This window comes from Oncorhynchus clarkii, chromosome 7 (genome assembly GCF_045791955.1).
Source record: "Oncorhynchus clarkii lewisi isolate Uvic-CL-2024 chromosome 7, UVic_Ocla_1.0, whole genome shotgun sequence".
NCBI classification, from domain to species: Eukaryota; Metazoa; Chordata; class Actinopteri; order Salmoniformes; family Salmonidae; genus Oncorhynchus; species Oncorhynchus clarkii.
In genome coordinates this window covers 27,440,576-27,457,356 of record NC_092153.1, presented here as the reverse complement: position 1 = coordinate 27,457,356, position 16,781 = coordinate 27,440,576, and the positions used below count along the sequence as shown (strand labels likewise).

General features: G+C 40.5%; 1 protein-coding gene across 2 annotated transcripts in view; it reads left to right on the top strand.

The window, feature by feature from the left end:
* The first annotated feature begins 1,046 nt into the window (after positions 1-1,046).
* Positions 1,047-16,781, top strand: part of LOC139413133 (ankyrin repeat domain 10a) — a 29,484-nt gene continuing 13,749 nt past the window's right edge. The window contains exons 1-3 of one of the 2 annotated variants that reach the window (XM_071160218.1): positions 1,047-1,413; positions 6,681-6,833; positions 9,317-9,408. In XM_071160218.1, coding sequence (XP_071016319.1) covers positions 1,216-1,413; positions 6,681-6,833; positions 9,317-9,408 — 443 coding nt within the window. In that variant the 5' untranslated portion in view covers positions 1,047-1,215. The remainder of the gene's footprint in view (positions 1,414-6,680; positions 6,834-9,316; positions 9,409-16,781) is intronic. The other variant, XM_071160219.1, reaches the window with a different exon arrangement.

The window sequence follows — 16,781 nt, the reverse complement described above, 5'->3', positions numbered from 1 at the left end:
GAAATGGTGCCATTGAGAGGAGTCTTTACTGGGGTAGCGGTAAATGTGAAAGTTGACCAACGGAAGGGGAAGATTAATGGTGTTTGTGATGCTCGTCCTTTGGTGCGATGCAGACAGGGTGGCGTGAGTGGTGAAACGGAAGAGTTGTTGTCTGTCCTTTTGCGTTTTGATGTTGACACTGCCTAACAAAGTGCTGTTAGGATAATAAATTATCCCGTATGAGCTTTGTGCCAAATACATTAAGTTGTTATAGGTGTCAAGCTTATGGGCATGTTGCAGCGGTGTGTAGGAGGGAGGTTCCTAGGTGTGAGAAATGTGCAGAAGGGCATGAGAGAAAGGAATGTGTAGCATTGGGGAAAATAGTGGTATGTGTTAATTGTAGGGGTGCCCATGGGGCTGTGGATCAGAAATGTCCGGTGTAAGAGCGGCAGATTGAGGTTTCCAGGGTTAGAGTAGTGCAGAAGTTGTTGTATGCTGAAGCAATGAAGAAAGTAGAGGAAGATGGATCAAGGAGGAGGGATCCTGAGAGGAGTGGTGTGAATAGTACATCTGTACAAGGATAGGCCAACAAGTGATATGTTTCAGTAAGATTGGATTTTTAGCATTTATAGCAATGGTTATCAACTGTACTGCAGGGATAGAATGTAAGTCGCAGAAAATGTAGGTTGTGGTGGCAGCTGCAGAGGTATTTGGATGTGCAAGACTGGACTTCAGAAGAGTTACAGGGTATGTTAAGTGGTGGTATCCCATCCTTTCAGGCTGTTGGCCTGAGGTAGGACTAAATTGATTTAAACAGTTGAGTAGGATGGTGAGTTTTTAGTGAGTGTAGGGTTAGATGGTAGGGTATTTATTTATTTATTCTTATTTATTTATTTTTTAATTCTCAAGCAAAGTCTAAGGGAGTTATATTCAAGTCTAGTAGGTGGCGGTAATGCAACATTTATTGGATGCCAACCGCCGTTAAACCTCATCGACAAAGAAGAAGATTTAACAAAGGACTCCATGACGGGTTTTGATAGAACCAAGCAGCCAAGAAGAAAAAAAACAGTCCGTGTTTTGCGATTCGCGCCAAGTTGAAAGCGCGAGCTCTCATCTCTTCCTTTCCTTTGTGTATGTTCCTGTAGGGGCGTGCGAAGCGGGTTAAATTCTTGGCGACTAAGGCAACTTGATACGGCTACTTTTCTCCCAAACATCTGTACACACCGTATCGCAACCATGTCCGTCAGCGTAGAGTCTGGATTTTCAAACGACGAGGTGCTGAACATTCGTTACCCTCTCCACCGGGCGTGCAGGGATGGAGACGTTGTTGCTTTGTGTTCGCTTCTTCAGTGCACCACAAACCAAGCAGACCTCATCACGGAAGACTCCGTCTATGGCTGGAGTCCCATTCATTGGGCAGCACATTTTGGAAAGGTAGCTTGCAAACATTCTAAAACCAATAGAGAGATTATTCATATTGTCACATTATTAGCAGGCGTAAATCTAGCAAGAAATGCTATTATCATTTTCGAAAGAAGATTTTCCGATTTGTGATGCTAATCCGATACAAATATACATACCATTTATTTAAGTATCAATGTATCTAAAACGTTCCAATGTAGCAAGCTGTCTAGCTGAACAGCTGAACAGCGATTTACGTAATTTGTCTCAACACTCATAAGAATGTTTTTTTAATATTTTCTAATTGTTAGGTGTTTGTTCATCTCCATAATGTGAAATCAAATGCTATCACCTAATGTCGTGAAACGTGCGTGCATTCACACCTGAAAGCAAAGATTGTGTGAATGTACAGCTATGTAATATCGACATTGATTGTCCTAATAGTGCATTCGGGCTGCTGTTGAAGCCTTAGTTGTCAGTATTTCAGTTGGGCCATAGCGCTAACGTTAGTCTTCCAGAGAAAGTAGCTAGTCTTCCCTTCCTGTCAGTTTATTTCAGGAAATGTCCAATATTTTATAAAGCACTGCATCGTTTTCTATTGGCTGTGCATGGGCCAATGGCAAACAACCCGCCAACAATATCTACAGTTGAAACAACTTGCACGTACCTGCTCTGCATACTGTGCTCATGGAACAAACCATTTTCTCAAAAGTCTTGCATGACTGTGGCATTGCTTTATTCAAACTTTGTTTTACAAGTATATCCCATAAAAAAATTACGTAACCCCCCCAAAAAATATATATTTCGAACTTTTGACTTGTTTAATTGAAATGTACTGACAGGCTCCCAACTGAGAGCACTGGTACTCACAACTTTAAGAAGTTAAGAACGCAACATTACATTTAGGAGCACCAGAATTGTTTTATTTGTATCGGTTGAATTCTAGCTACTTCTGAAGCACATGCTGTGCCCAAGAAAAACAATATTTAACTGTGTAAAAGCTACAATTTTTTAAAAATTAAACAGTAATGTGTAATATGAGGTTTCAACATGTAAAATCACAATTTTTCTATTGCAATACATTCTAGAACATTTACACGGTGTCTTTAAGAAGTCAAGTTTCTGATGACAACATGCTAGAGATCTGTCATTCATATATTGCTATGATCATAGATCTCCTGAATTAGCTTTTCCTTTCTTTTTGTGCCCCCAAATGTAGGGATATACTGGTAATGTTACCAGGTTGTTAACTAGCTAATGAGGTCACAAACATGACTGAACAATGTGTAAAACAAATGGTTAAACTTGCCCGCAATTAGCTTTACAACAACCTGTGACATGGTTTATGAATGAAGGGGTTTGTTTTTCTGGCCGGGTTACCCCAGTGGGAAGAATTTGAGCCGGGTGTAATGTGATTGCATTTGTTTTAGAACCGGGCTGCCTCCTGGGGGGTGAGCCAGATGCCACGCTCTGGCCTATGGTGTCTGCTCAAAACTCTGCTCAAAACAAAAGGGAATAATTACAGTGGTTTAAAAATACTTAAATGATACTTAAGTAGTTTTTTGGGGTATTTGTACTCTACTATTTATATTTGACAACTTACTTCTACATTCCTAAAGAAAATGTTTTTTACTCCATACATTTTCCCTGACACCCAAAAGTACTCATTACATTTTGAATGCTTAGCAGGACATGAATGTTCTTATTTGTTAAACTTATCTATAGATCATCCCTGGTCTAACCTACTGAATCTGATCTGGCGGACTCACTAAACACACATGCTTAGTTTGTAAATTATGTTGGCGTGTGCCCCTGGCTATCGGCAAAAAAATCAAATTAAGGTGCCGTCTGGTTTGCTTAATATGAGGAACTTTACATTTTATACTTTTACTTCTGACAAAGTATATTTTCACAATTACATTTAGACTTTTACTCAAGTAGTATTTTACTGGGTGACATAATTGAGCAATTTTCTAATTAAGTTCTCTTTACTTTTACTCAACTATGACGATTGGGTGCTTTTTCCACCACTGCGTAATTAAGTGATGAGTAGGATTCTGTTTTCATATGGAAAAGTGATTAATTTTGAAAAAATCGCTGTATCGGCCATTCCAATGATAACTAGTTTTGAAGTTTCAAACATTTATTTAATGGACAATAGATGCATGTTTGTGGACGATGCACCATGCTGCCTTGTTGACAACATGACCGAGCGGTGCAGATTTCTGTTTGATTTGTGAATGGCGCTCCTCCCTCCCTGCTTTCGCTCAGTGGCGTGACGGGCCATTGCTTGGTTCAACCTGGGCCAGCGTAATAGAGCTCCCTCTATAAAATACATGCCCACAATCCTCGACAGGTAGAAAAAAACATTGCGCTGGTGATATGGGTCAGATCTTTTTAAAGAGATGGTTCGGGATTTTGGCAAGGAGGGCCTTTATCTACTTTCCCAGAGTCAGATGAACTTGTGGCTACAATTTTTATGTCTGTTTCCAGTATGAAGGAAGGTAGAGGTCGTTTTGTGAGCATTGGCTAGTGTTAGACTTCCAGTCATTGCACTAGCCAATGCTATCTGCTAGCATGCAAAACTACCTCTAACTTCCTTCATACTGGACATAGAGACAAAAATGGTATCCACAAGGTCATCGGACTAAAGGGCCTAATTGCCAAAATCCTGGAAGTACAGTGCCCTGGGAAAGTATTCAGACCCCTTGACTTTTTCCACATTTTGTTATGTTAGCCTTATTCTAAAATTGATTAAATTGAATTTCTCATTCTACACAATGCCCCATAATGACAAAGCGAAAACAGATTAAAAAAAATATGTTTTCCCAATCTATTAAACATAAACATAAATACCTTACATAACTATTCCGACCCTTTGCTAGGACACTCAAAATTGTTACCAGGAGCATTGAAGGTCTCCAAGAATACAGTGGCCTCCATTATTCTTAAATGGAAGAAGTTTGGAAACACCAAGACTCTTCCTAGAGAAGGCCGCCCGGCCAAACTGAGCAATCGGAGGAGGGCTTTGCTCAGGGAGGAGACTAAGAACCCGATGGTCACTGACAGAGCTCCAGAGTTCCTCTGTGGAGATGGTTGTCCTTCTGGAAGGTTCTCATCTCTGCAGCACTCCACCTATCAGGCCTTTATGGTAGAGTGGCCAGACGGAAGCCACTCCTCAGTAAAAGACACATGACAGCCCGCTTGGAGTTTGCCAAAAGGAACCTAAAGACACTCAGACCATGAGAAACATGATTATCTGGTGTGATGAAACCAAGATTGATCTCTTTGGCCTGAATGCCAAGTGTCACAGCTGGAGGAAACCTGGCACAATCCCTACAGTGAAGCATGGTCGTGGCAGCATCATGCTGTCGTGTTGTTTTTTTACCGGCAGGGACTGGGAGACTAGTCAAGATCAAGTGAAAACTGAACAGAGCAATGTACAGAGAGATCCTTGATGAAAACCTGCTCCAGAGTGAAGGTTCATCTTCCAACAGAACTACGACCCTAAGCACACAGCCAAGACAACGCAGGAGTGGCTTTGGGACACGTCTCTGAATGTCCTTGAGTGCCCCAGCCAGAGCCCGGACTTGAATCCAATTGAACATCTCTGGAGAGACTTGAAAATAGCTGTGCAGCGACGCTTCCCATCCAAACTGACAGAATTTGAGAGGATCTGCAGAGAAGAATGGGAGAAACTCTCCAAATACAGGTGTGCCAAGCTTGTAGCGTCATACCCAAGAAGACTCGAGGCTGTAATTGCTGCCAAAGGTGCTTCAAAGTACTGAACACTTACATAAATGTGAGGTTTCTGTTTTTTTATTTTAATAAATTAGCGAACATTTCGAAAAACTGGTTTTACCTCGTCATTATGGGGTGTTGTGTGTCGATTGATAGAACAATTTAATACATTTTAGAATAAGGCTGTAACAGAATGTGGAAAAAGTCAAGGGATCTGAATTTTTTCCAAATACATTATGTGTATTTTGTCGCATATGCGACCAAATTGGTCACACTACAGCTCTGTGTGTGTCACTGGCAAGGTTCCCCTGAGTGAGGTGGTTTGGAGAAAGTTCCACAGATGTTGGAGAAGGAACAGGAGGAAAGGAATGAGGCAGTTATTAGTTACTATTGTGCCCAAAGCCGAAACAACAACATTAAACAGCAGCGTTCTCTGCCCCATGTCCACAGCATGGCCATCCGGACTATCATATCTGCATTTTATCTTAATCATATTGTCACTTCTCATTCTAGAGATGCACATTTGACAGGAGGGAGAGAGATTGTTTAGTTAAGCCAATCAGGCACACACATTTTGAACAGCTGCTTGGATCATGTTTTTAAACTACATGTACTGTATTTACTAAGCCCTGTCTTGAAGTGGGACTTCAGTACAATATCAACTATGACTCATGGCCTGGTCTTTGTTGCAGAGCTATTAGGCTACAGGTCCTCCCAGACAACATTATTTGATATGGTGGGGTTAAAGTGTCTTTGTTTGCCAGGAAAACTGCAGTGTGTCCCGCCAAAACTGCTTAGGCTGGGTGTGCCCACTCTTCCCACACAGAGGCTGGCCTGAACATAAGTCAGTGGGAGTGACTGCAGTTGAAGCCCCTATACTGTGACCATATATGGGCTTAGGTGTCCTCTTCTGTACAAGAAGCTCAATACAGGGGGAAAAAAGGACACCAACAAGATTAGGGTTGGGATAATGCCAGTATCGCGATACTCATTACTATCGCGGCAAGGAAACAAAACACGTTGTGTATTGAACTGCTTTAGGAAAACAGCCCTAATGTTGGAAACAAACAATTTATGTTGTCATCCAGAGTCACATTTTCTAAGCTATAGCACACTATTTGACACAGCAGGTTTTTAAAGGACAGAATCAATCAAATGTATTTATAAAGCCCTTCTTACATCAGCTGATGTCACAAAGTGCTGTACAGAAACCCAGCCTAAAACCCCAAACAGCAAGCAATGCTGGTGTAGAAGCACGGAAGAGTTTGCTCTTCGTGTGTTCATTTTTTGTCATGAAAACAATATTGCGATACTGGTATTGTCCAGGCCCTAATAAAGATGCCACTGGTTGGTTAGTGTGCCTTTGGGGTTTACCTCAAACAAACACACTTTCCTTGCTGTGGTTTGGTTTCTGTAATGACATAGAGCTTTGAATACAAGTCTGTAGTGATAATCTCACTGTGATTTGCGTAATGGCTGTGTGTCTTGTCAATCATTAACTCTGCTCTCAACAAAAGCTTTTGTGATTGGTTGTTGACTCACTCTCACTTTCTTTACAGTTGGAGTGTGTAATGTGCCTGGTGCAGGTGGGCTGCAAGGTGAACGCCAGGACGACGAGGTTTGCCCAGACGCCCGCACACATTGCTGCTTTTGGAGGCCACCCAGAGTGTGTGCTGTGGCTGTTGCAGGCAGGGGCCGACATCAACAGACAGGTGGGTCTCAGTCTTACAGGTTACAAGACAATGGCACTTATGACTGGATAGACCAAATAACAAGACAGACTACAAGTACTTTCCCTGTTTGCAAAAGTGAGTCAAACCTATGTTGTCTATCTTTTCCATGCGGCCCACGTAGGCCAGAATTATCCTACTATCTAGGGATCAGGCTTTCTGGGAGACAGAGCTATAGTTCATGCTGTGTGTCGGTTTATCTGAGACTGTCTCTTCACGTCACACCAGACTGTTTGACTAGAGACTATGTATGGCCTCTGAGTCACAGCATAGAGCCAACAGGCAGGCAGCCGTGTCATGACCACAGCTTAAATAGGGTCTGCCCCGGCCTGCCAGTGCTACTGTTTGTCTGTGACTACCTTTTTTTTTAAAAGCACCTAAAGGAAGCAGCCAGGGAAGCTCTGCTCGGGAATTCAGATTAGGAGGTCATGATTGCATAACTCTCTACTGCTTCATCCTTTCCACCTGGCTCTCTCCACTGTGACATTTAGAGGTTTTATGGGTCAAGTTCAGCAGTCTGATCCAATGTAATGGGGGTAAGTAGGAGAAGATTGTGATGCCTCAGAGCTATGGGGGAGCATCGCTACACTGGCCTGCAACAAACATACACACAAATAAATAGTAGGGATGTACATCGTTCCCTTTTAAGACGATTTGATACGCTTCTGGATACATGGCTCCGAAACAATTCAGGAACGGTAAGTTTTAGTTTGAAACGATTCGGTACGATTTCGTTTACTGCGATATGATTCGATGCACTAATATTTGTTACATAAACGCATTCATTTTCCATTCGATGTATACTGAATATACCAAACATTAGGAAAACCTTCCTACTATTGAGTTGTACACCCTCCCCCCTCTCTTTGCCCTCTGAACAGCCTCAACACGTCAGGGCATCGACTCTACAGGGTGTCGAAAGCTGGCCCATGTTGTCTCCAAAGCTTCCCACAGTTGTGTCAAGTTGGCTGGATGTCCTTTGGGAGGTGGACCATTTTTGATACACACAGGAACCTGTTGAGTGTGAAAAACCCAGCAAGTGAATCCTGTCCTAGTTATGAAATGATCAACTTTACCCTGTGTATCTAAAAATGACCATGGCAACACAACCCAGCACAGAAGTGGCACAAAGACAATCATTGAGCAATACGGGGTGCCAAATTCATGCAGCTAAATACACCCTGATTGTTTAAAGCAAAACTACCAGAACTATTGGTGAACCTATAAAACAATATAACAATTAAAATAAAATACAAACTATTGTAAGCCCCCCTGTTCAGCAGGTATAGCCAGCTGAGAGTTGTCTCCAGTAGCTTACTTTTATTATGCTAAAACAATTTCACAGCGCATAGACAACAACCACCTAGCAAATTACATAGGGTGTCACTCAACTAATAAAGCCTAATATCTAGCCATTTTTGTGTTTGAATGTTGAAGGTGCCACCCAGATGTGCAAGATCAGGAACAGGCCATGTACTTCACATTGGTTAGCTCGCTAAGTTGGGTACAGTTTGACTAGGCTAATGATATTCCCTGGGGTTGTTCGGTATGCAAAATGACTTGTAGATCAATGACTGTTAACACAGTAACATGCTTAGTTTGGCACTGAAGGTGGAAAACGCATCAGTTGTCACAAAAGATTAGGTATTTACGGAAGGTAGAAAAAGTAATGAGCAACAGTTGTTGATTTTTGGACCACCGCAAGCTTAATTTGGATCAGTTTGGGGTCCGCCGAACCATGCAATCATATCTTAAACATTTGAATCGGGGACAGATGCATATCAGTGAATGTTACATCCCTAATACATACACACAGAGCCCCTTATCCCTTCACCACCCTTAACTGTTCACCAACAGTGAAATTGTGCAGCCTGACTTACATTCTGGCTGCTTGGAGCAGAACGGGATGGTAGCTGGAGGGTGGATTTGCTGGCTAGAGTGCAATGTGTCAGTTCTCCTTGGCTCGAGGGGGTGCCGGAGAGCTGGGTGAGGAGTTCAGCGGCTGTCTCCAGTGCCCACTGTCTCTGTTGGCAGCAGACACCTTTTCACAGCCTCTCTCTGTGATTAGTCTCTCTGGAGGACTGTTGCTGCTGTGCTCAACTGTTGGAGCATGCCACACAGATAATGGCCCCTTTCAGCAGACACTTAGAGCCTTATTTATGAGTGGCCAATATCAACATAAGCTTCAGGTGGTTAATAGCCTAGTGGTTAAGAGCGTTGGTCGCTGGTTTGAATCCCTGAGCCGACGAGGTGAAAAATCTGTGAATGTGCCCTTGAGCAAGGTACTTAATCCTAATTCCCTCCTGTAAGTCGTCTGCTAAATTACTAAAATGTAATAACAATGCCTTGTATATCGATATTGCAAGCAATAATGTTTTTCCATTCTCCCCATTATACTGGTTGAGCATGATTATGATTCTCTATCACTTTGTATAGTGATATGTTTTTGCCTTGTCTTGTTCCAGGACTATGTAGGTGAGACCCCTATCCACAAGGCAGCCCGGGCTGGTAGTATGGAGTGTGTCAACGTCCTCTTGATACAGGGTGCTAAACCGGAGTAAGTCCCCCACTTCACTGTGCCCGTTTACACCAAACTGTACCACACAACACTTTGTTACCACAGCAACAACATTATTGTTGAAAGGGGAACTCCACCAGATGGCCTCCATTCTGCCCCCCCCCCCCAATTTAGCTGCGTGAATTTGGCACCCCGTATTGCTCAATGATTGTCTTTGTGCCACTTCTGTGCTGGGTTGTGTTGTAGAAAATGTTTGTGCCAGTAGGGTGTCTTTACAAGCATGCTTGCTCAAACAAATTATTTTCTGAACCAAATCAGTACAAACATGGCAGAAACTAATGATAAATCTGGTCATTTCTGAGTGACCTACTTCTCTTTTTGAATGTAATCACTAATTGACACAATTGTCACAGCGCAGGTGCCAGATGGCTCTGTAATGAAAGGCCTGAACAGGCTGATGATTCGTTCGGGGTGCTTCTGCAGCAAATGGAGCTTTGTAAGGATTTGGCTGTTAGGCTGCTCCATAAGCTCATTTGCATTTCGGTGGGTGACATCCAAATCCTCTGTGTCCATAAGGTGACTCATGATAAAGCCCCTTTCCCGAGGGGTTGATGAGGAAGTTGTTTCTGTGTGATTTATTAAAAAACAGCTTAGTTGGTGATGGCAGTGCCAATTAGTCAGTTCCCAACCTTCTCAGGAATACTCTCCCTCGCTGCACTGTATCATTACCATGTGCCATCCACTTCAACCACTCCAAATTATGGTCTTGAATTAAAATCTGCCACCATAACCACACTCATACTTATTGTAGTTGACTTTTTGTCCCAGTTGTCTACTGCCGTTTGTGCGATACAAATGGCTTTTGGAGAATGTTTGTTGGTGGCGTTCCTCATCAATAAGTCTGCTGCTGTAGTGGTTATTTCAATGTTTACGTTTCATTGTCTTTTATAACTCGGTAATGTTAAATAATGTAAGGTTATGCTAACTGAATGCGTTTAAAATGTCTGATGTAAATATATACTAGAAATATACTATTTAGAGTTAATGTACTTCTCTTAGCAGGGCATAGGGCAAATGCACATTTCCTCCTGGCTTATACGGAGTCTGGATTTCTCTCTCTCCTTGCTAGTGCCATCTAATAATTATCTCACCATGTGAGGGATGTGACAACAGAACTATAGCATATATGTAGTGTTACGGAACTACAGTGGTATGTGATATCTTAACTTAACCTAGGCCTAACGCCTCGATCACACCAATCGCGTCAGTGCATTTTGGTACACCAGAAGTACATTAATTTCCAATGGAACGCTGCGTTTGCCTTGCAGCAATGTATGTGTCAAACTGTATCCGGAGACGGCTTGAAAGAAATGGTAGCAGAAGGTGAATGTTGAAGTGTACATGTTTACTTTGGCGTCTTTTGAATATATTCAGTTGTCATGTTGAGTTTTTTTAATCTGCTTTAAACTGCATCTTATCGGATACTTTTCATTAGTGTAGACGCACGAACTTGTAGCTGGCGCACACAGTTAGGCCCTGTACTAATTTAGTATGTTTGTTGGTATTAAGGAATGCAGTGTTAAGACGGGCATACCCCACCTTAAGTGTTGAGTATTCTGTAAGCTTGATAACAAGCATTGTACCTGGACACCTCGCCTAATTGATTTGACCACATTTACTGTCAAGTTTCACAGTCAAGCCTGTTAGTCACAATGAAGACTTCACTTCCTTGTCATGTTTTTGTCACAATTTCATAAATCTCCACAAGGATTATTTAATCATGAAATAATTGAAAATGAGGAAATGTGCATTTGGTCCATGTTTCCTTCCAAAACTATCAATGAAAAATGATTTGTAAGAAATGTGGTACAAGTCATAATATAACTCTTAGTAGTCTGCATCTGTGTATATTTATAGCATTATGTATTGCCCATGCTTTTTCATGCCTTTGACAGCTACTAAGATCTAGTATATTAGTCCTTATGTTAGTGAAAAGTTTAGGTAAAATGTATAGTGACTAGTAAAGTGAAGGAAGCTCATGTTGTAGACTATTTTAATTCGCAGTCACTCAAGAAGATGACATCTGAGACTGACATTACCATTAGTTTGAGATATTTTCAACCATTTTGAAAATTAAACATCCATGGTAATTCCTTTAAAGTAACTTGAATTGGCACAATACGAGAACCTTAAATCCAATATTTATTCTACATCCACCAATTTAGAATATAAGATAAGAACTCACCATTTCTATGGCTTTCAAAAGCCTGGCAAACCTAAATTTAATTTCTGTAGCAGGGATTGGTTCTAATTTTAATGGCCAATGCTTCTGTATTGACTTCCCCAAGCCAATTGAGTCAAAATACTGGATTAGCGGCTTCCATGAAAAACAGACTATTCAACTGTTTATACCTCAGAGTTGATATTGCCTCCTACTTTGGCACAATAAGAGTTGAGGTTTTAAATAATGTCTCTCAAAGGTGTGTCCTTCCTCACCACACTCAATCAGGACTGTAGTGTCTTACAAAAGATGGAAACTTTTGATTTCTCTTGAATCCCTTATCATGACTTCAAAAATAACACGTACCAACCAAAGCCTGGAGATTAAGGCAGATTTTTACTTGTTCACAATTCATTCCACGTTGTGTCCATGGAGAGACCGTTTATATTGATCTTATTGGACATCTCTCCAAATCGTGGGTTTAACGTTGAACTTTATAAGGAGCTTTTTTTGTGGTAGGATGACTCTGTCCTAGACCACATGATTACTCAGTTGTTCTCTTAAAATAAATCGTAATTCCAAATAGAACATTCTGAGCAGAACAAACCTTTACATTCCTTACCCAAATTACGTCATTACATTTTTTTATAACACCCTCCTCAACCATACCTGAAAACAACATTGCTTGAACAACTATACATCTTGAAGATGTCATTATCAATAAAACATCACAATAAGGTGCAGAGGATTAGATTTGCCTGCTGGCGGGAAAGGAGACTCCAAGCTCTGCCAAAACCATTGACAGCTGTGTGACGTTTTCAAGGGATTGTTAAATAAATGTTAACTATTTGGTTGTAATATCATCACCTCTTGATGAACATAGTCAGATCTACAAATTTCTGATTATTCCGTGCAAAACAATTGCTCACATTTAGCTACATCATAGTTGTACAGAAAGTAATGGCATGCTTTAAAAGATCAGTAAATATCAATTTATCATGTCCAAATATTGTTTGATTTGCTTGCAATCTATAGTGATGATGACAGTCGTCCGACTGACAACTTCACTAAGATGAGGACTTGCCAATGTCAAGCTCTTTCCAAAGCCTAATCTTTGTTAAAGCAAGCTAAATGACAGGTTGCTTAGCTAGCTACATGCCAAATGGATAGGCTACCCTTGTGAATCTGAAAATACATCATCAATTGATGTTTACTGATCATGAAAAGCATGCAGTTACTTGCTGTATAACTCTGATGGAGCTAAATGTGAGCAATTGTTTTGCATGGAATAATCAAAGGCCTCTGCATTGTTCCAAATTCTTGCATGTACTTTTCCGAAATCAAGTTATCTACATGCCATGCCTTGATCACCTAGGTAGCCTAGCTGTTAGAGCGTTGGGCCAGTAACCGAAAAGGTTGCTAGTTCAATTCCCGAGCCGACAAAGTGAAACATATCGACGTGTCCTTGAGCAAGACACTCAGCCCTAATTGCTCCAGGGTTACAGTTGATAATGGCTGACTCTGGCTGTGACGTTATTCTCCAAGGTTGTCTCAGGGGGAGTTGGGATATGCAAAAAACACATATCAGTTCCATGCGTATAATACACACTTGTGCATATGCAAAACAGGACTAAGTACCCATCAAATGTTTGTTTATATTTTATTATTAACTACCCCATGCGTTATTTATACTGCCCGATTCACCTGGACATGGAGCAGTAGTTTTTTTGGTAATTTCTTATCAACTTATTAACAATCCTCCAAGTGCCATAGTTATCAGATTTTGACTAGACCTTTTAACTTTCTTGTCTTTGCAAAAATTACTCATTAATTTAAAGATACATTTTCAAGAGAAACCAAATGCATAGTCCCAAAATGTATACATATACAGTTAAGTGACTGCTATATTATTATATTTTTCTACATCATGAGCTTTCAGGTTCCTGAATTTAGTGGGAAAGTCAGTGAAGGGGTGAAAATATAGAGAGACATGTTAGGACAGCAGCTCCTGCGTGGGTTTAGGTTGCTTACTTATTACAGCATAACTGATTCATTAATGTTTCCATGTTTTATGTAGGATTGTTTCACTGTTTTGAATGTTAATATATTTGATTTAGATCTTTTTGAAATCATTTGCTAAATGGCCATCTAAGAATTGATTGCAAAAAAATTGTACTGTCACTAAAAAACAAATCCCCTGCACGTTTCGATGTTTTGCAGCTATTGAATTTGAACTTGAATTTCTCAAGTAATCCCAGAAAGGGGGAGCATTCCAAATAGGCACTGCAGAATCTGCCACAAGTGCTACAGCGAACATCTTACAGTTGTGGCATTGAGTGTTCTCACTATCGCTTGGTTTCTACACACTGGCAAACTGTCAAGGTATTTCTTGCAGTGATTGGTTTTAATGCTAGGATAGCAGTCATGATAGTCATGTCTAGACCTGCATGTTTAGTTTACCTAATTGTTAATCTAATTTTTTTCAGATACTTGCTAACTAACCATAGGATTATTGGTCAAGCTCAGGATTTACAAATCAGAAATAGTGCAGAATGCAGTCCAATTGAGTCATTAGAATGCATTTAGCAACTTTTGTTACAGGTCTTACTCTCAATGCCAGACAAGAGAAGTAAGCCTAATTTAATACCCAATCTTGAAAGGGTATAAATCCTATAGAGCCAATCAATGTCATTAGAAAAAGATCAATCCTTGTTTATAATAAGCCTGATAAGCATCTTGTTCATTTTATAATCAGACTAAATGACAACAGTAGCCACTGGCATACATACAATGTGTACCAGGCACAAGTCCATCATAGGATATTGCATATACAGACTTCTCTATTAATAGCAAACACTGTTGCTATATTGGTCTGTTTTCATGGACCCCTGGTATCCGGATGTTAGTGGTGCAAGGCAAAACAGTAGTCCTATTCTTTCCGCGCTGAAAGAAAGCCCAAACAAACATGATTACTGAGGTTTTTTGTTTTGTTTTTTTGACAAAGACAAAATGGTGCTTTCCTAACTGATTTTTATTAGGATCTATGGATTTGGTTACAACCCACCTCCATTCAACTGAACGCAAATAGGTGAACTGATTGGAAAATAGATGAGCAGACCATTCAAAGGTGATGGGTTAGGGTTCTTCCTTGCAGGTTGCCTGGCATTGAGAGCGACTCTCCAGGTCACTCCCCAATACTAAGTCATGTCTGTTATTAGACAGTTAAAAAAAGAAAATCTGATCATGTTTGGAAACATTTTATTTGTATATAGTGGATATCTGGGGTATACTGGGGAAATAGCTGTATGCAAATCTGTTCGTTTAATTTGTAATGTGATATGATTGTGCACTTGAAATTCTAACTTACAACTAATTGCATTTTGCTGTTTATATTACTACATTATTTGAGTTTGTTATACAAGTGATGAGGAATAAATTAGAGTTTAGGCCTATGTTGCATTTGTCTGAATTCATAAATGATCAATCTCCATAAGTAGTAGTAATGACCAAATTAATGTCAAAGGACCTGTAGGGCCTATTTCAACGAACATTGGTCAGCGCACTAATACAAGATTATCTCCTGCACAGCTGATCTCAATTACAACCATCATTGGCCACCGATTTTACTACTCCCTAAAGTAGATGCCAAGGTTATTTTAGTCCTGATCGCTGCCAACAGTAGGACTTTCGCCCTCTGGTTATTATCATCGGGAAAAATTAATCCTAATTCATCCTAAAAGCGATTTATCAATTTGACAATCATTCCGTACAACTGAAATAAAGTATTTCCCAATTTACCATGGCAAATCTGCTGTGGTAATTTACCCTACATACTAATGGAAAACACATTTTGGTGCTCTCATGTACATTTTTCATTTCCAATTTATGTAATCCAGTAATTACAATTTGTCATTGCAAACTATAATAATTTCTTATCAAGACTGGGGGGGGGGGGGGGGGGGGGGGGGGGGGGATATCCCTGCACTGTGCATATTTGAAATATGTAACTAAATCAAGTCAATCATGATGAGTTACATATCTTAATTTATCAAATTAAAATAGTAAAAAGTTACTTCAAATGTCACACATTATTTTGCCATTTTAAGATGAAACGTTTGAATGAAGTCTACTACTACTTCTATATTCTTAAGTATTTTACATTCATCAGGCCTATTGTTTCCGATGCTCCTGATAGGTCATTATTTCGTTGATGGGTGGGAATAGAGAACCTGGACAACAAAAGAGCAGCTAAATCACTAGTTTATTCTTGTTAGTTTTTCGTTGCAATCAAGCTCATTTTTGCACGCATGTGCAGTGTGCTTGTAATCGTCTGGTAGTATAGTTTTGAGAAGAGAGAAAAACGCGCTAACACAGGGCTCAATGTAAAGTCCCTCGTCTTTGTTGCAATGCACCCAAAATTCTGTTTCGACATTAATATAGGCTGCCATAATGAGCAACCCTGTACAATTGACTGGTGCTGCAGTGTTGGGAGACAGTTTTTTTTAACATTCCCTAATTTCAATGTAATTTCAGAAGCTATCGCCAGCAGGAGACTTTCCCTGACAGAACCAATGTTCTGCCCACAGCCCTCTGAGTGCCAAACCTTCTGATGCCAAACAAGTTTGATATTTACCACCTGTGGAAAATACAGTGCATTCTGAAAGTATTCAGACCCCTTGACTTTCCCCACATTTTGTTATGTTACATCCTTATTCTAAAATGGATGAAAATATATCAATCTACACACAGTACACCATAATGACAAAGCAAAAATAGGTTTATAGACATTTTTGCAAATGTATTAAAAATAAACTGATTACATTTACATAATAATTCTGACCCTTTACTCAGTACTTTGTTGAAGCACCTTTTGCAGCGATTACAGCCTTGAGTCATCTTGGGTATGATGCTGCAAGCTTGGCACAACTGTATTTGGGGAGTTTCTCCCATTCTTCTCTGCAGATTCTCTCAAGCTCTGTCCGGTTGGATGGGGAGCGTCGCTGCACATCTATTTTCAGGTCTCTCCAGAGATGATAGATCGAGTTCAAGTTTGGGCTCTGGCTGGGCCACTCAAGGACATTCAGAGACTTGTCACGAACCCACTGCTGCATTCTCTTGGCTGTCTGCTTAAGGTCGTTGTCCTGTTGGAAGGTGCACCTTCGCCCCAGTCTGAGGTACTGAGCACTCTAGA